At 47.5% G+C, this 19,707-nt stretch overlaps 1 protein-coding gene across 2 annotated transcripts in view; it reads right to left on the bottom strand.

Moving 5' to 3' along the window:
* IFRD2 (interferon related developmental regulator 2) overlaps nt 1-19,707 on the bottom strand; it is a 28,509-nt gene that overhangs the window by 2,301 nt on the left and 6,501 nt on the right. For both annotated transcript variants that reach the window (XM_018066818.1, XM_018066817.1), the window contains exons 2-4: nt 431-550; nt 264-348; nt 41-165 (exon numbers count right to left, since the gene is read on the bottom strand). In XM_018066818.1, the coding sequence (XP_017922307.1) occupies nt 41-165; nt 264-348; nt 431-550 (330 nt within the window). The remainder of the gene's footprint in view (nt 1-40; nt 166-263; nt 349-430; nt 551-19,707) is intronic.

Below are 19,707 nucleotides of genomic sequence, written 5' to 3'. Positions count from 1 at the left end.
GCCGGTTCAGGGCCGCCCCCCCTGCACCTCAGGGCCCAACCTTTCTTGAGGCACTTTTCCAAGGCGTCGGCCAGGGTGAGGCGGCGCTCCAGCAAGAAGTCGGGGAGCAGACGGGCTGCGAGGGCCAGGCGCAGGCTCTCGAGAGCGCCCTGCCGGGTCTTGGCACTGGGGGACAGAGAAGGGGTTTTGGGGGCCAGCCAGCCCTGGCACCCGGCACGGGCTGAGCAGGGGCACGGGCCGGGGCTGGCTGGAGGTTGGGGTACCTCTTGTCTGTGAGGCAGTCCACATATTCCTTCACCTTCTCCTCAAGGTCCTCCTGCTGACCCTGCTCTTCCACGGCTTCCCCCCCTGCAAGGCCAGCTCGTCATGCCCCTTCCGGCCCTACCCCCGGCGCCCCATGGGGTCCCCGCTGCACCCCATCCTCTCTCACCCAGGCCTTCCTCGGCGGCGGCGCTCAGCTGGCTGGCACACTCGCTGGTAGTGCTGCGGGCCTCGCTGGCTGCCTCGTCCTCACTGGAGCCTGAGTCAGCCTGGGTGCTGCTCCGGGCACCTGGGGAGGGTGGGATGAGGGCGCTCGGTCTGCCCTGGTGGAGGCGTGATGGCGGGGGTTACCTCGCCAGCCTCATGACCCTGCGGGACAGGATGCTGTCCTCCTCAAGGCTGGCTGATGCCTGAGACCCTGAGCCAGGAAGGCTGCCTGTGGTGGGCAGGCTCCAGGCCCTACCTTGGACAACCTGGCAGGCTTGGTGGGCAGGGCCTCCTGAGGCTCGAGTGTGTTTTTAGGAGACGTGAGCTGGGCCAAGGCAGAAGGGGCTGCCCAGACTCCACCTTGGCCTGGAGGGGCACATCCAGGCAGATTCTGGGGGGGCTGGATCACCGGCCCAGATGATGCCCCAAAAGGCCAGGGCCTTGGATTACAGAGTCTGACAGACCCAAGATCCACATCCCTGCTGCACAGCTTGACTGGGGTAACCAGGTCAGGGGCCTTAGTCTTCAAAACCTCACTTTCTCTGTAAAAGAGGTGAAAGGCACCTCTCTGGGGCCAGCAATGCAGACAGTAAGTACACGGGTGACTCGTTTCGGCTCTTCGTGTGGCTCAGCCAGCTCACCCACCAGCCTGGGGGCCGAGATCCGGCTCCTATTGGGTATGTGTGGGTGTCCCAGGCCTCAGGCACATGCTCTCCTGAGCTCCCCTGGGCCACGCCAGGCCTTCGGCCCAGACTAGATGGACACACAGGCTCCTCTGGACCCTGGGACGTACAGAGTGCCAAGCGGCCCCTGGCTTCGGGAGCCCTTGGAAAAGGGGAGCAGAGGGTGTGCGGGTCAGCAGCAGAGCTGGACAGCCACGTGTAAGGGCGACAGCTGCCGCCGCAGACCCAGACAGCTGCTGGTCGCCAGGCCGGCCCTCCGGGGTTCGGGGGTGTGTGTGGCGGAGGATGGGGCTGCAGAAGTCAGACCAGGGCCCAGGACGGGGTGCGGTGGAGACAGCCTGTCTTCAGGCATCCTCAGAGGAGCCTGGGCCTGCAGAGAGGGGAGGTTGGCACGGCTGTTGAGTGGTGCATCTGGGATAAATCAGGAGGTTAGGATTGACATCTGTGCATATGCTAAGTCGCTTTAGGCGTGTCCAACTCTTTGTGACCCTATGGACTGTAGCTCACAGGCTCCTCTGTCCATGGGATTCTCCAGGCAAGAATACTGGAGTGGGTTGCCATGCCCTCCTCTAGGGGATCTTCCCGATCCAGGGATCAAACCCATGGCCCTTGTATCTCCTGCACTGGCAGATGTTTCTTTACCACTAGCGCCACCTGCTCATAAAACTGACATATACACAGGAGTGTAGGGAACAGAATCTCCAAAGCACAGGGAGCCCTACGCAGCACGGGCTCAGAGTCTGCATGTGCGCCAGAATACACAGATGCTGCACACACACAGATCGACCGGTGTATGTCTAACTACGTCACGTTGCTGCACACCTAAAAAATCATCACAGTAAATCAAACACACACCAAAATAAAAATTCAGCCAAAATGGAAGGAAAAAGAGAATGGGGATAGAGGAGGCGAGAGGGAACGGAGGAGAAACGGGGGAAGGAGAAGGAAGAAAAGGTGCGTGGGGACCAGCCACCTGGAGCAGCCTCCTCGCCCAGGACGGCCTTGCCTCCGGACCGAGATGCCGTCACGCCTGGAGCGCGGGTCACGCTTTCTGCTTCCCCCTCTGCTTCCTCCTTCTCTCTCCTCCGTCATTCTCTCTTCCTCCTCCTCCCTTCCTCTCCTCTCTCTCGTTCCCTCCTTCTCTTCCTTCTCTATCTCCCTGCTCTCTTGTTCTCCCTTTCTTGATTCCTTCCCTTCCCCCTCCTCTGATTCCCTCTCTTCCTTCCTGTTGCCGTCCTGTCTTCTCCCTTCCTCTCTTTTATTCCTCTTTCTCTTCTGCTCTCCCTTCCCCTCTTTCCTGTCCCTTCTTTCTCTCTTGCTTTCCTTCAGATTCCCTCCCTTCTCTTTCCCTCTACCCTGTCTGTCCTTAACTCGCTTCCTTCATCTGTCTCTGATTCGTTATTTCCTTCTCTGCATCTCCTCCTCCTTCGCTGCCCCTCTCCCTCCATCTCTGCTTCTGTGTCTTCCTCTCCCCTTCGTCCTCTTCTCCCTCCCTCCCCTCTCCCTCCCTCTCTGCTTCTCTATTTCTTTCCCTCTTTCTCTAATGCTTGTTTCCGTTTCTTTCCTGCTCTTCCTTCCTTCCTCTCTCTGCCTTTCCATTGTCCTTCGGCTCTTTCTCTCCCTTTTTTCTGTCTCTCTCTGTTGCTTCCTCCGTTCTTTTTGTCTTTGTCTTCCCTCCCCTTTCTTTCTTCCCTCCTCTCTCTCCTGCCCCCTTTCACTCTGCTTTGCTCCTTTCTCTTTTTTTCCTCTTTCCCACTATCTCCTTTTCACTCTTCCTTCCTCTCTTCCCCTTCCTCTATTTCCTTTTCTCCCTCTCACTCTCTCTTCTTCCTCGTCCTCCTTTTCCTCCCTCTCGTTATCTGTCTCCCTTCCTTCCCCTGTATTTCATCTTTCATTCTTCCTTCCTACTTTCCTTGGATCCTCCCTTCTCACACCCTCCCCCGTTTCTTTCTCTCCCGCCCTTCCTTTCTTTCCTTCTGTTTCTGTGTCTCTTCTCTTTCTCCTTCTCTCATTTTCTCTCTTCCTTCTTTCTCCCTTGGTTCCTTCCTTCTTGTCTGTGTGTCTCTCTGTCATCTCCCTTCCTTCCTTCTTGTTTCTCTCTGACTCCCTCCTTCCCTGTGTTCCTTTGCCTCTGTTTTCAGTCTTTCCCCTTCCTTCCCCCTCTTTCTCCTCTGTGTCTTCATCTCTTGTTCTCTCTCCCCTCCATTCTTCCTTTCTTTCCTCCTTCCTACCCCCGTCTCTCACTCTTTTTTCTCTTACGCTCTGTAACTCTCTAACTTCCTTCTTCCTCTGGTTTTCTTTTGCTCTCTCGCCCTTCTTCTCTCACTCTCTTTTGCTTTAACTCTTTCCCTCTTCCTTCCTTCCCCTCTGCTTCTTTCTTCCTTCCTTTCTCCATCTCTTACTCTTTCTTCCTCTCCCCTCTCACACTCCCCCTCTTCTGCTGTCTTCCTTCGTCTCTTTCTCTTCCTTCTCCGCTTCCTTTCTTCCTCTCTCCCTTTCTCTGTATTTCTCTCATTCCCCCTTTTCTGATTCTTCCTTCCCGCCGTGTCTCTTTCTCTCCCTCCGTCCCTCCTCTCTCTGCATTTCTGTATCACTTACTTTCCCTCCTCCTCTCTCTACCGTCTTTCTCTTTCCTCCTTCCTTCTCTAATTCTCTCCCCTTCTTTCCCTTTACCATCTGCCTGTTTTTCTCTCTGCATCGTTTTCTTCTATTTCCTTCTCTCTTTTTCTCCTTCCTTCCCTTTCCCCGTCTGACTCCGTCTCTTCCTTCCTCCCTTTCCCTCACTGCATCTCTTTCCCTATTTATCTCCCCTCCTCTAACTCGAGTCCCTCCTTCTTTGATTTCATCACTCCTCTCTCTTCCTCCTTCCTTGTGTTCCTCTGCCTGCCTTCCTCTCTTCCTCTTTGTGATTGTTTCTTTCACTCTTCCTCTAATGCTTTCTCCTTCCATTTCTTCCTTCCCTGCTCTCTCCCCTTCCCTCCTCTCTCCTTCCACCTTTCTATCACCCTTTGTCTCTCCTTCTCTCCTGCTTTTTCTATCTTCTCTCTCTTCCCCTCTATTTCTCTCTTTCTCCCCCTCGTGGTTTCTCTCTTTGTCTCTTCCTTCCTCCCCCTATTTCTTTCCTTCTCTCTCCCTTCCTTTTCTTCCCTTCGTTCCTCTCTCTTTCACTCTTTCCTCCTTCGTACCGTCCTCTGTCTCTAGCTTCCTTTCTCCCTTACTCTTTCTTCTTCCTCCACCTTCCTTCCTGTTTCTCTTTATCCTTCCTCCTTTTTCTTTCACCCCTTCTTTCCGTCCTCTCTCCCCCCCCTCTCGCTTTTTGCCTGCCTTCCTTCCTCATCTCTTCCTGGCAGTTTCTGCCTTCGTCTCTCGCGCGCTCCCTTTCGGTTTCTCTCCGTCTGTCTCTCCTCTGCTCCTCTGCCTTGCTCTCTCTTCCTCTACTGTCTCACTCTCTAACTCCTTTCTGTCTCTCTTTCCTCCGCCTCAGCCCTTCTCTCACTCTTTCAATTTCAGTCTTCATCTTTGTTCCTCTCTACGTTCCTCCCTCTTTTTCTGTTTCTCTTCGTCTCTCCCTTTCTTTCCGCTCCCTTCCTTCCTCCCCATCGGTTTCTGTGTCTCCCTGTTTCTGTTTCCTTCCCCATTCTCTCTTTCTCCCTTGAGTCCTCCCTTCTTCTTCCAGTCCCTGTGTGTCTCCTTACCCTTCCTGACCTTTCTCACTCTCTCGTCTCTCTCCCTTCCTTTTCTCTCTCTGCCTTCCATTGTTCCTCTTCCTTCCCTCACTCTCTCCGCTACTCTATTTCTCTCTCCTCCTCCGTTCCTCTCCTTTTCGCTCTTTAGCTCTTTCTCTTTCCTTTCTCTGATTTTCTTTTGCTTGCTCTCACTTTTCCTTTCTCTTGCTTCTGTTACTGCTTTCTCTCTACTCTTGCTCTCCTTCCTTCTCTAGTTTCATTTCCCCCTTGTTCTTTCCTTCCCTCGTCTCCCTTCCTTTCTCTGTCTCCTCCTCTCTGTCTTACTCTTTCTGTCCTCTCTCTCTTGCTCTCCCTTTCAGTCTTTCTCGAGTTCTCTTCCCCTCACTCTCTTCTTTCCCTCCTCTTCTCTCACTTTCTCTCACTTCCTTCCTGTCTCCCTTCTCCCTTATTCCTGCCATCTCTCGATTCTCTTTCACACACTTCTCTTGATTTCCACCCTTCTTTGTCTCTCTCTAGTTTGCTTCCTCCCTGTCTCTCTCCCTCTCTGATTCTCTTTCTCCTTCCTTCCTACCCCTGCCTTTCTCGCTACCCTTCTATCCTTCTGACTCTCTGCTCCCCGCTTTATCTTTCTCCCTTGGTTCCTTCCTTCTGTCATTTCTCTCTATTGATCTGTTTTCCTTCCTCTCTTTCCCTCTTTCTCTCTCTCGCTCTCCCTTTGGTCCTCTCTCTTTCCTCCTTTCTGTTTTCCTTTCTTTCCATGGATTTCTCTTTGTTTCTCTTTCTCTCCTCTCCCCCCTTCTCTGTCTTCCTCTTGCTGTCTCGCTCCCTTTTTACTTACTTCCTCCCACTCTCTCCCTCTTTTTGTTCTCTCTCGCCTCCTTCCTTTCTTCCTTGATGCCTCCCTTCATCTTTTTCTCTTACTTTTTTATCCTCTTCTCTCCCCTTCCTCAGTCATTCGCTCTTCCTTCCCTTGTTCCTATTACTCTCCTCCTGATGCTCTTTCCTCCTTTGCTCTTGTGCACTTTCTCTGACTTCCCTCCTTCCTCTGGTTTTTCTGCCCTCCTTTCTCCCTGTCCCCTCCTTCCTGGCTGTGGCTCTCGCTGTGTCTCTCATCCTTGCCCTCTCTCGGTCCGTTTCTCTGTCTCTCGTCCTCCCTTCCTTGATGCCTGCCTTCCTCTCCATCTCTCTAGCCTCTCTCTCCTCTTCCTCTCACTATAACTCTCGTCCCCTCTTTCCTTCTCTCTCCTTGGCTGATCTCTGCCCTTCTAACTCCCTTTCTGTCTCCAGCTTGCTTGCTTCCTCTCTCACAGTCTCACTCCCCCATCTCCCGTTTCTTCTCTCTCGCCTTCTCGTTCTTCACCTCTGCGCTCTCCCTTCCTTCATTTCTTCCTTCCCCTCTGTCTCCTCCTCTCTCTTCCTATTTATCTTTCTTTCTCCCTGGATTCCTTCCTTCTTCCAGTCTTTCTCTCCGAGTCTCTCTCCCTTTCTTTCTCTTAGTCTTTCACGCTCTTTTTTTCCTGTCTCCTTCCCTATCTTCCTGTCTCATCTCTTATGTTTTCTATCCTCTTTTCCTCTGTTTCTCTCTCATCTTGTCTTTCCATTACTCTTTCTCTCTTTCCTCCTTTCTCTCTCCTTTTCTCTACCCTTTTTTCCCACCTTCCTTCCTTTCCCTCTTCCTCTAACTTCCTTTCTTCTGATTTTCTTTCACTCCTTCCTTCTCTCTCCCTTCCTTTCTTGATTCCTCATTCTTTCTGCCCCTCCTCCATTCCCCTCTATTCCTTCTGCTTTAACTCTTTCTTCCTTTCTCACTTCTCTCTCTCCCTTCCTTCCCCCCTTTCTTTTTCTCCTGCCTTCATGTTTGTCTGTCTCTACATTTTGCTCTTCCTCTATCTTCTTCCACTGTCTTCCCTCATCTCTTTCCCTCATTCTGTTTTCCTTCCTTCCCCTCTCTCCCCTCCTTTCTTTGTCTCCAACTCTCCTTTTCTCTCTAGCTTGCTTCCCTTCTTCCTCTCTGCTGCTCATTCCCCCTTTTCTCTCCTCTGGTTCTTTATTCCCTTTTCTCCCTCCTCTCTCTCCTCTGTATCTTCCTTGATTCCTCTGTCTCTATGTCCCTCTCTTTCTGCAACCCTTCCTTTCTTGATTCCCTCCTTCCCTCCTCCAATCTGTTTCTCTGCCTCGCTTCCTCCTTCTCTAGCTTCCTTTCTCTCTCCTTTTATTCTTTCTCTGTCTTTCTTGCTCCCTCTTTCTTGTTCTCCCTTCCTGATGGCTTCCTCTCACGATGTCTCTCTTGCCATTCCTTTCTTTCTCTCTCATCCTTTCGCTGTCTCTATTTTCCTAGTTTCTTCCTCTCTCTCTTGTCTATTTCTTGCTTTCTAGGCTTGAACCCTCTAAATTCTCACCTTGTTGGCAGGTCTCCTAGTTGTGAGGTGGTTATCTCCAGACTACTTCCTTAGAGTGGACTCCGACCACTACACAGCACCTCCAGCGCCCTGTAATAACCTACCTGAGCTAAGGATCTGAAAAAGAATCCTTACAGGAATCTGTACAGCAGAATCCAGTGGCTACAGAACTCGAACACAACGCTGTATCTCACAGACAGTGCAATAAAGCTTGCAAATGAAAGGACGCACTGCTCACTCTACTCTCCTCAGGCCTTGGCGAGCTGCTCTCGTGCCACACCCTTGGAGCCTGAGGCTTCATCCCAAGGCTGCACGGGGCTGGGGCTGAAGGAGCTGAACAGGGTGGGAGACAGAAAGACCTGACTTAGCTGTAGTGCCTGGTCCCAACTGGCTGCGACCACAACTTAGGGATGCAGGCTGGCCCTCGATCAGCTAAGGCAATCTTAGTCAGGAAGCTGCTGGGCAGGAAGGGCTGTGAAAAGTTTCTGGGCACCACAGCTCCTGTTGCTTGGGATCCCAATTAAAGACTGCTTCCTTTGAGTCACCCCACCTCCACACCACAGCATCCTTAGCACAGCACTTTTGCAGAACCTGGGGCTTGTCTGTCAGGTAGAAGCAGACAGGAGCCTGAAGGGCAAGAGGGAAGCGGTGATGAGTCACAGACTCTTGGCTGTTTCTTTGGGCACTTCCCACTCAAACTGACAACCCAGGAAAACAGCTTTCCCTAAGAGCCATGAAGGTTGGGCTTGCCCGATTTAACAGACTGGGGCAGGAGAAGGTGCTACCCGCCTTGTGGCCGCTTCTTGTAACAGGAACTTTAAAACCCGCACTTCAGAGCAGTTAAAGAAATCAATTCCAAGACCTAAATTTTACACTTTTTTAAAAAACAAAAATCAACTGAAAAGATGCTCAGCGTCTCTAATGATTAATAAATGCTAATTACAGTGACAATGAAGTAACGCATCACACAAGTCATCAAACAGTCACTACACAAAAACCGCTAGAGGAGAAGAGACTCCTACAGCGCGACTGGTTCAAACAGCCACTGGAAACAGCCACGCTGCAGGAAAACTAAAGGTTCTGTAAAACCAAAGTGCAATGCTCCCACAAGCTCTGGGAACCCCAGTCCTGGGCCTATACCCAGAGGACACCATCCTCGAAAAGACACATGAAACCCAACCGTCCTTGTGCCATAACCCAAAATAGAAGACCAACCAAAACCATGGAAATGTCGAACCACAGATAAATGAGGAATAAAGGCTTGCAACAACCACTCCATGGACTGGTGCTCAGCCAGTAAACAGAATGAAATCATGCCATCTCTGGGCACTTGGACCCAGCAAGACATGATCACACTAAATAGACAAAGTCAAACTCAAACATTGCTTATAACACTTAGAAGTGCTATCTAAACACTGATACAACTGAGGTACTAAAAATAAAACAGATGAGATACTAAAAAGGAACTTAGATTTACCAAAAGTAAAAGTTAGAGAGGAGAATAAATTAGGACGTTGAGATTGTGGTTTTCTGTCAAATAAATACACACCCCACACATATAAATATATACATATTTAACAAGCAAGGACATATGAGATAGCACAAGGCACTCTACCCAACACTCTGTAATAACCCACATGGGTAAAGCACCCGAGAAAGAACAGGTAAAAGTGAATGTGTGGCTGAATCAGGTTGCTGCAGAAATAAAAGCGCACTGCGTATCACCTACAATGCAATAGAACGGAAATGATATTTTTAAAAAATAGAGTGGGGCCCACCTATTCTACTGCACGAGGCCACTGTCACCTGGGCAGGGTCAGAGTAGTGAAGCCTGAACTGGCCTGGGTCCCAGGGTGGCCTGGGGTGAATCTGAGAGAGCTGAAGGGTTTGTGCCTCCAGATGAGTGCCACCTGGCACCTGTACTTCCTGCTACCCTCAGCTGGGACCACAAGCTGGTTATACAAGCTGACCCTCTAAGAGGTAAGGCTAGCCTAGTACACCTGAAGTGATCCTGGAGCTACTGGGTAGTGCTCAGAAGTCTCCCGGTCTCCACAGCTCCTGGTCCTGGGGAACCCACTTAGCGCAGGCTTCCTTTTGGTTGCCCCACCTAAAACCACAGAACCCTCAATAAAACTCATGCAGGGCTTGAAATTTGTCTCCAGGGTGGGAAGAGAGGGAGGACCCTGAAGGGCAAGAAGGAAGAGGAACTGAATCACAAGCTCATGGCTATTTCTCCCAGCAAGTTTCACTCTAAGGGTCCACCCAGGAAACCGGTTTCTCTAAAGCTCATGAAGGATCAGATTGCCCAAAACACAGGGGAGAGGAGGGGGAAGGGCTGCCACCTTGTGGCCACGACTAGTAACAGCATCTTTCAAAAGGAGTTTCAGGGCACTTAACATAGAGGTTTGTAGAGCTGTGAATGGCACCTGCCCTCAAGTAATATCCTCTGGTAGGTCAAGAAAATCGACTTGAAAACCGGGCTCACTCTCAGGAAACCAACTGCAAGAGCTAAATTTTACTACATTCTTTACACACACACACAAGTCTAATGGTCAGATGTTCAGCATCTTCAGTGATTAGAAAAATGCAAATCTAAATGACAAATTGGTAAACTTTAACACCAGTTATCAAAAGGGCTACCCACAAAAGATTCAAAAGAGGCTGGGCACAAAAGGGAACACTACCACACGGTTAGTGCAAATATAAACTGGCAACGGCCACTCTGGAGAACACTACCGAAGTTCTTTCCACAATGAAACAAGAGTGCTGCCACAAACTCTGGAGATCGCACTCCTGGGATCTACTTGGAGGAAACCATCCTTTGAAAAGACATATGCATTGAAATGGTATTTGCGCCAATATCCAAAACATCATAGCCACGAAACCACTGGTAAGTATGTTCATTAATTAACGAAAGAAAAAGACACGCAACAAAGATACCATGAACTAGCAGTCAGCATCAAAACAGGATGAAGCCAGGCCATTCGTGGCTCTGAGACACATCAGGAGAGGACTGCGCTAAGCACCCAGTCAGACAGGGACAAACACGCACCATTCACATCACAAATGAGGACTCGAAACACTGAACACCCGAACCAGCGTACTAACAATACAGAAGGGAGACCAAGAACAGAACTTAATTTACTAAAAGGAATAGATGGTGAGTGGAGGGAAAAAATGGGAATGGTGGGATTGACAGGAAAGCACAAATAAATCAAGTGTGTGTATATATGTGTGTATATACACAAAAACCCCACAAAATCACCAAGGATGCAGGAAATACCGCGAGAGACTCTACTCACCACACTGTAATATCCTCTTGGGTAAACGATCGGAGAAAATACAGATACAATTATACATTTAACTAAATCAGGTTGATGTAGAGCAGCAGACCACTGTATATCAACTGTATTATGATACAAAATGGAAATTAAAGCAGATCCGGACTGCCTACTCTGTTCCAGGAGGCCCGGGCCACTTGCGCTGGTGGCACACCCACGAGGCCTGAACAGGCCTCGGTCCCAAGCTGGCCTGGGTAAACCCGAGAGAGCGGAAGAGCCTATGCAGGCAAACGAGCCCCCCTAACACCTGTACTTCCGGCAGCCTTCTGGATGGGACCACGCCCTTGTAAGGCAGGCTGGCCCTCTATCAGCTAAGGCTAGCCTACTGCACCGGAAGGATGCTGTAGTCGCTGAATAGTAACATCTTTGAGAAGTCTCCGTGTCTCCATGGCTCCCGCTCCTGGGGAACCCACTTAAGCATTGATTCCTTTGGGTCGCCCCACCTCCAAACAACAGCACCCTCAGCACAACACTACTGCAGGGCTTGAGATGTATCTCCCGGTAGGGATGGGGAGAGCAGAGCCTGAAGGGCAAGAGGGAAGAGGGAATGAATCACAAACCCTCGGGCACTTTCCACTCAAATGGACCACCCAGGATAACGGCTTTTTCTAAAGTGATGAAAGCTCAGTTCAGTTCAGTTCAGTCACTCAGTCCAACTGAGCGAAACTCAGAGAAAAACACACCATTGATATCCCTTAGAGGTGGAACTGAAACACTGATACAACAGAACTGGTGTACTATGATACAGAAGGAGGGCTAAAAAAAATCTTAAAATTTACCATAGGAACAACTGGGGTGGGGAGAAGAATAAATGAGAATGCTGGGAGTGACAGAAAATGACAAGTCAGTATATCAGTTCAGCTCAGTTGCTCAGTTCAGTGTCTGATTCTTTGAGACCCCGTGGACTGCAGCACACCATCACCAACTCCCCAAGTTTACTCAAACTCGTGTCCATTGAGTCAGTGATGCCATCTCATTTTCTTTTTTTTTTTTTTCATCTCATTTTCTGTCGTCCCCTTCTCCTCCCTTCTTCAATCTTTCCCAGCATCAGGGTCTTTTCAAATGAGTCAGCTCTTGGAATCAGGTGGCCAAAGTATTGGAGTTTCAGCTTGAACATCAGTCCTTCCAAAGAACACTCAGGACTGATCTCCTTTAGGATGGATTGGTTGGCTCTCCTTGCATTCCAAGGGTCTCTCAAGAGTCTTTTCCAACACCACAGTTCAAAAGCATCAATTCTTCGGCACTCAGCTTTCTTTGTAGTCCAACTCTCAAATCCATGCATGACTACTGCAAAAACCATAGCCTTGACTAGACGGACCTTTGTTGGCAAAGTAATGCCTCTGCTTTCTAACATGCTGTCTAGGTTGGTCATAACTTTCCTTCCAAGGAGTAAGCATCTTTTAATTTCATCGCTGCAGTCACCATCTGCAGTGATTTTGGAGCCCCCCAAAATAAAGTCTGACACTGTCTCTACTGTTTCCCCATCTATTTGCCACAAAGTGATGGGACCAGATGCCATGATCTTAGTTTTCTGAATGTTGAGCTTTAAGCCAACTTTTTCAGTCTCTTCTTTCACTTTCATCAAGAGGATCTTTAGTTCTTCACTTTCTGCCATAAGGATAGTGTCATCTGCATATCTGAAGTTATTGATATTTCTCCCAGCAATCTTGATTCCAGCTTGTGCTTCATCCATCCATCTAAGCATGGTGACAACATTCAGCCTTGACATACTCCTTTTCCTATTTGGAACAAGTCTGTTCATACATAGTAGTAAATAAATATCTATATAAAACCGGAATCAGCATGGATGAATGAAATGGCACAAAACACTCTCCTCAACACTCTCTAATGAGCTTCGTGGGTAAAGCACCCGAGAAAGGTACAGGTACATGTAGAACTGAATGACGTTGGTGTAGAACTCAAAAACAATATTCCAGATCAACTATATTGCAAAACAAAATGGAAATTAAAAAAAAAAAAAACCAAAAACCAGAGGCTGGACTGCCTATTCTGTTCGAGGAGGACCATATCTCCTGGGCTGGTGTTACACCCACAGAGGCCCTACAGGCCTGGGTCCCAAGCTGTCCTGGGCTAACTTTGAGAGAGCTGTGGAGCCTGGGAGAGCAAATCAGGCTCCCTTGCACCTGTGGTGTTGGAGAAGACTCTTGAGAGTCCCTTGGACTGCAAGGAGACAGTCCATCCTAAAGGAAATCAGTCCTGAATAGTCATTGGAAGGACTGATGCTGAAGCTGAAACTCCAATACTTTGGCCATCTGTTGCGAAGAGGTGACTCATTAGAAAAGATCCTGATCCTGGGAATGATTGAGGGCAGGAGGAGAAGGGGACGATAGAGGATAAGATGGCTGGATGGCATCACCAACTCAATGGACATGGGTTTGGGTGGACTCTGGGAGTTGGTGATTGAGAGGGAGGCCTGGCATGCTGTGGTTCATGGAGCTGCAAAGATTTGGACACGACTGAGTGACTGAACTGAACTGCACCTGTGCAACCTACGACCCTCTGGATGGGACCACACCCGTAATGCAGGCTGACCCTCTGTCAGCGAAGGCTAGCCTGTGCATGAAGGATGCTGTAGTCACTAAGTAGTAAGAGCTTGGGAAAGTCTCCGTGTCTCCATGGCTCCCGCTCCTGGGGAACCCACTTAAGCACTGATTCCTTTGGGTCGCCCTACCTCCGAACAACAGCACCCTCAGCACAACACTACTGCAGGGCTTGAGATGTATCTCTGGAGTGGGAAGGGGAGAGCAGAGCCTGAAAAGCAAGACAGAAGTGGGAATTAATTACAAGCCCTTGGCTCTTTCTTCGGGCACTTTCCACTCGCATTGACCACCCAGGAAAACGGCTTTCCCTGAGGTGATGAAAGGTCTGCTTGCTGGAAATACCAGGGTAGGGTAGGGGAAAGTGCTGCCACCTTGTTTGGGCTCTTCTCATAGCATCAAGTTTGAATCAGACAAAGGGCAGTTACCATTCACAAGGACTGCAGGGCTGTGAATGATGCCTGCCCTCAAGGAGTGTCTTCTGGTAGGTCAAGGGAATCAACTTGAAAATGGGGCTCACTCCCAAGAAATGAATGGCAAGAGCTAAGTGTTACTACACTCCTACAGGAAACAAAAAGTCAAATGGTACGTTGTTCAGCATCTCCAGTGATTAGTAACATGCAAATCAAAATGACAAATCCATAACCCCTATACCAGGTATCAAAAAGTCTACACAATAAGTGCAAGAGAGAAAAAAAAAATGCAAGAGAGGCTGGGCAGAAAAGGGTCCCTACTGCACTGTTGGGGCAAATATGCTGTCAGTGGCCACTTTGAAATAGAGAACACCATGGAAGTTATTTCCAAAACAAACCAAAATGCTGCCACAAGCCCTGGATATCTCAGTCCTGGAACAATCACAGGGAAAACCATCCTGCAAAAACGGTCCTGTGCCCAAAGTTCCATGTTCCACTATTCACAATAGGAAATCCATGGAAACCACCAAAAAGCACAGCCATCGATAAAAGGAAGAAAAAGAGATGCAGCAGACACTCCATGCCCGACTACTCAGCTAGGAAACAAAATGAAACCACGCCATCTGCGGCACTTGGATACACACAGAGATGACTACACCAGGGACAGAGAGTCAGAGGAAAACAAGTATCACCGATATCACTTACTGGTGGAATCAAAACACTGATACAAATGAACTAGTGTACTAACAGAAGAATGAGCAAAAAGAGGAACTTAGATTTATTAAAGGGAACAGTTGGGGATGGGAGAAGAATAAATTAGAAGGCTGACACTGACAGAACACAACACATAAATACATAGTAAATACATGTGTGTATGTGTAAAACACATCATCAGCAAGGATGTATGAAATAGCAGAAGACACTCAACTCAACCTGCAATGACCTTTGTGGGTAAAATACCCGAGAAGGTACAGGTACAGGTATATGTAGAACTGAACCAGGTTGGTGTGGAACTCAAAAACAATACTGTATATCAACTATATTAAAATGCATAAAAATTTTTTTTAATGGATAACCAAAAAAAAAAAGTATAACCAACAAGGACTTACTGTATAGCTAAATGTTATGTGCCAGCATGGGTGAGAGGGGGTTTGGGGGAGAATGGATACATTTATGCCTGAGTCCCTTCACTGTTCACCTGAAACTACCACAACACTGTTAGTGCAAGTCCAAGTCGCTCAGTTGTGTCCAGCTCTTTGCATGGACTACACAGTCCATGGACTTCTCTAGGCCAGAATACTGGAGTGTAGCCTGTCTCTTCTCTAGCAGATCTTCCCAACCTAGGAATCGAACTGAGGTATCCTGCATTGCAGGCGGATTCTTTACCAGCTGAGCTACCAGGGAAGCCCCATTAATCGGCTATTTCCCAATACAAAATGTTTTTGGTGTTAAAAGTTAACAAAAATTTTAATTAAAAAAAAAAAGAGAGAGAGAATCACATGAAAACTTGCTGAGCACCACTATTTGAGAAATGCAAATCAAAAGGACCACACTGTATCACCTCCCACCAGGGAATGTGGCCATCCTCCAAAAGTCTCCAAACAGTACATGCTGAACATGGCATGGAACTAAGAGAACAAGCCTCCACCGTCAGGAGTACAGAGCGGCACAGCCAGCGTGGAGAGCAGCGGGGAGATTCCTGAAAGCACGAAAAACAGGCCAACCAGAGAATTCCAACACGCCCCTCCCGGGCGTTCCTTTGTCCTCAGAAATCATAATTCCTAAACACACATGCACCCCAACATTCATTACCATTCTATTTGCAGCAGCAAGGACACAGAAGCCTGCTCAAGATCCATCAACAGGTGAATGAAGAAATAAACATGGTGTTCATACAGACAATGCCATTTTCCTCAGGCAAAGAAAAGAATGAAATAACGCCATTGGCAACAACACAGCTGGAGGCAGAGACGATCATGCCGACGAGTGTAATGGAGACAAGAGACAAGAATATCATATGGTATCTCTTATAGGTGGACACTAAAAATTGACACAAAGGAACTAATTTAAAAACACAGACAGAGACTCAAGGTCTTGGCAAACAAATATATGTTTACCAAAAGAATCAGGTGGGGTAGGGGAGAGAAATTTGGAGGTTAAGATAAACACAAAACATATACACAAAATGTGATCAACAATGCCTTACTGTGGAGCCCAGGAACTTTCACGAAATACTCTGTCAAACCTGATACGGGAAAATACTCCAAGAAAGAATAGGTATACGTATAGGTCGAACTGAATCACAGTATACCTGAAGCTGCACACCAAAAAAACAAACACAACTTAGGTGCTGTCCACCTAAAACAAGCGCATCGTGCCAAATCACCTGTACTCCAACATAAAATAAAACCCCAATTAAAAAAAGAAACAGAAATGCCTACTATATTCCCTTCAGACCGGGGGGGACCTAGGCTGGTGTTAACTCCCTGGGCGCCAGAGCAGTCAGGGGGCTGAGCGAGCCAGGGAGCACGTGCCTGCACAGGAACCCCCCTTGGATTTGCGGTGTCTCATCCCCTCTGAATGGGATCACGCTGTCCACATCCAGGGGGCCCCTCCAGCAGCAAAACCAAAACTAGGGCAACCGAAGGGTGGGGCACCCTCTGGACTGAGAGCGCTATGAACAGTCAGCTTGTGTGCAGGTCTCCTGGTGGTGGGGTTCCCGCCTCCAGCCTACTTCCTTCCAGTCAACCCTGGCCTCTATACCGCACCCTGGGCGCTGCCGCGATACAAGAGTTGGTTATTTGTCTGGGGGTGTGAAGGCTAACAGGGAACAAGAAAGGAGCCACAAGCCCTTGGTTGTTTGATCTGGCACATTCCACTCTCAGTTATAAGCCAAGAACAGGACTCTTTGCTAAGGCTCTGGCGGCCAGAAGACCCAGTGTTGGGCACGAAAAAAATCCTTCCGCCTTGCGGCCATTTCTCAGAACTACAGCTTGAAAACCCTTGCTTCTGGACACTCAGGGATTACCTGATAGCTCAGTTGGTAAAGGATCCGCCTGCAGTGCAAGAGACCCCACTTCGATTCCTGTATCAGGAAGATCCACTGGAGAAGGGATAGGCTACCCACTCCAGTATTCTGGCCTGGAGAATTCCATGGACTGTATAGTCCATGGGGTCGCAAAGACTCGGACAGGACTGAGTGACTTTCACTTTCTGGACACTTAATAATCACAAGGGCTGGGGCACTGTAAGTAAGTGGCACTTGCCCATAAGAAATATCCCTGGGGAGGTAATCAGAAAAGAATTCAGAGGGTGGACTTTCACGAAGTCAATTTCAAGATGGATATTTCACTCTCGCTGTTAAAAAAAGAAAAAAACACGTGAAAACTTGCTCAGCATAGCTTATTAGTAGAGAAATGCAAATCAAAAGGACCACAAGGTATCACCTCCCACCAGGCAGAATGGCCATCCTCCAAAAGTCTACAAACAGTAAGTACTGTGTAGAGAAAGGGGAACCCTCCTACACTGTTGGGGGGAATGGAAAGGGGCACAGCCAATTGGGAAAAGAGGAGGGAGAGTCCTGAAAAATGAAAAACACACCAACCATAGGATTTGGAAATGCTTTTCCCAGCGGATATTCTCAGAAAACCATAATTCCTAAACATATATGCACCCCAACATTCATTGCAGCACTATTTACAACAGCCAGGACACAGAAGTCTCCAAAATGTCTCTTGATAGATGAATAAAGAAGATATGGTACATATATACAATGGTATATCAACCAAAAAAAATAAGAATGAAATAATGCAATTTTCAGCAACAAGGTCCTAGAGATGATTACAGTGATTCAAGAAAATCAGCAGAGATCCAAAAACATCCTATGATATTGCTTATATGTGGAATCTAAAAATTGATGCAAATGAACTAATTTACAAGACAGAAACAGTCCCACAGACTTAGAAAAGAAATTTATGGGAAATTCCCCTGCAGTATAGGATTAGGTCTCAGGTTTCACTGCCAAGGTCTTAGACCGGATCCCTGGTCATGGAACTGAGATGCCAGAACCTGCAGGCCATAGCCAAAACAAATAAATAAATATAAAAGAAAAGAAATTTATGATTACTAAAGGGAGGGATGGGAGGGAGGGATAAATTTGCAGGTTGGGATGAACACATATACACCAATGTATGTAAAACAGATTATCAACAAGGACCTGATGGACAGCACAGGTAACTCTAGTCAACGCTGTCTCAAAACCGATATGGGAAAAAAATTCAAATAAGAATATATATTCAGTGGATCACTGAAAAAAATCAACGAGGAATTGAAAAAACATACCTACGGAGAAATGCTTTTGAATTATAGTCTTGGAGAAGACTCTTGAGAGTCCCTTGGACTGTAAGGAAATCAAACCAGTCAATCCTAAAGGAAATCAGTCCTGAATATTCATTGGAAGGACTGATGCTGAAGCTGAAGCTCCGATACCTTGGCCACCTGATGCAAAGAACCAATTCATTTGAAAAGACCCTACTCATTTGAAAAGACCCTGATGCTGGGAAAGATTGAAGGCAGGAGGAGAGGGGGACAACAGAGGATGAGATGGTTGGATGACATCACTGACTCAATGGACATGAGTTTGACCAAGCTCCAGGAGATGGTGAAGGATAGGGAGGCCTGGCGTGCTGCAGTCCTTGGGGTAGAAAAGAGATTGATGCAACTGAACTGAACTGAACTGAGAGAGAAATGGCCAGATCCAAAACCTACGGGATGCCGCAAAAGCAGTTCCCAAAGGCAAGTTTACAGGGATGCAATGTTGCCTCAGGAAACAAGAGGAAATATCAAAGAAGCAAGGTAACCTTATACCTAAAGCAACCACAGAAGAAAGACAAAATCCAAAGTTAGTAGGAGAAATTATAAACATAAGAACAGGAATGAATGAAATAAGAGACAAAGAAAATCATAGAGAAAATCAATGAAAGGAAAAGCTTGTTCTTTGAAAAGATACACAATATTCATAAACCGTTAGCCAGACTCATCAAGGAAAAAAAAAAGAGTGGGCTCAAATCAATAAAATTAGTGGGCTTCCCTGGTGGCTCAGTGGTAAAGAATCCACCTGCCAGGGCAGGAGACGCAGGAGAGAGACACGCCCCTGCAGCACAGCCAGGAAATAAATAATAATAAAAATCACATCAGAGATGCAAAATAAGTTAGAATGGACGCCACAGAAACATCATTACAAAGGGTCCTAAGAGACTACTACAAACAACTTTATGCCAATAAAATGGACAACCTAAAAGAAACAGACAAATTCTGGGCATTCCCTGGCGGTCTTGCGGTTAGGACTCCGCGCTTCCACTGCCAGGGGCCCAAGTTCAATCCCTGGTCAGGGAATTAATTAAGATCCTGCAAGTCACAGGGTGCAACCGTAAATAAACAAACACTTTAAAAAGTTTTAATTTAAAAAGAGAAGTGTACGAATTCTTAGAAATGTATACCTTTCAAGACTGAACCGGGAAGAAACAGAAAACATGAACACACCAATCACAAGAAATGAAAGTGACGCTGTGATGAGAAAACTTCCAACAGACAAAAATCCAGGACCAGGTGGCTTCATAGGTGACTTTTACCAAACATGTAGAGAAGAGTTAACACCCATATTTCTGAAAATATCCCCCCAAATTCCAGATGAAGGAACACTCCCAAACTCAATTCTACAAGGCCACCATCACCCTAATACCAAAACAGACACATACAAATACAGGTCAATACCACTGATGAACATAGATGCAAAAATCCTCAACAAAATACTAGCAGACTGAAACCAACAATACATTAAAAGGCTCGCACCAGAATCAAGTGGGATTTATTCTAGGGATGCAAAGATTCTTCAATATATCCAAATCAACCACTGTGATACACCACATTAACAAACTGAAGAATAAAAACCATATAATCATCTCAATTGATGAAGGAAAAGCTTTTGACAAAATTCAATATCCATTTATGATAACAACTCTCCAGAAAGTGGGCACAGAGGGAACTTACTTCAACATAATAGAGGCCATACATGACAAACCCATAGCTAGCATCATTCTCAATGGTGAAAAGCTGGAAACATTTCCTCTAAGATTAGAAAGAAGACAAGGATGTCTACCC

Source organism: Capra hircus, chromosome 22 (genome assembly GCF_001704415.2).
Source record: "Capra hircus breed San Clemente chromosome 22, ASM170441v1, whole genome shotgun sequence".
Taxonomy (NCBI): domain Eukaryota; kingdom Metazoa; phylum Chordata; class Mammalia; order Artiodactyla; family Bovidae; genus Capra; species Capra hircus.
This window is presented reverse-complemented; position numbering and strand designations above follow the sequence as displayed.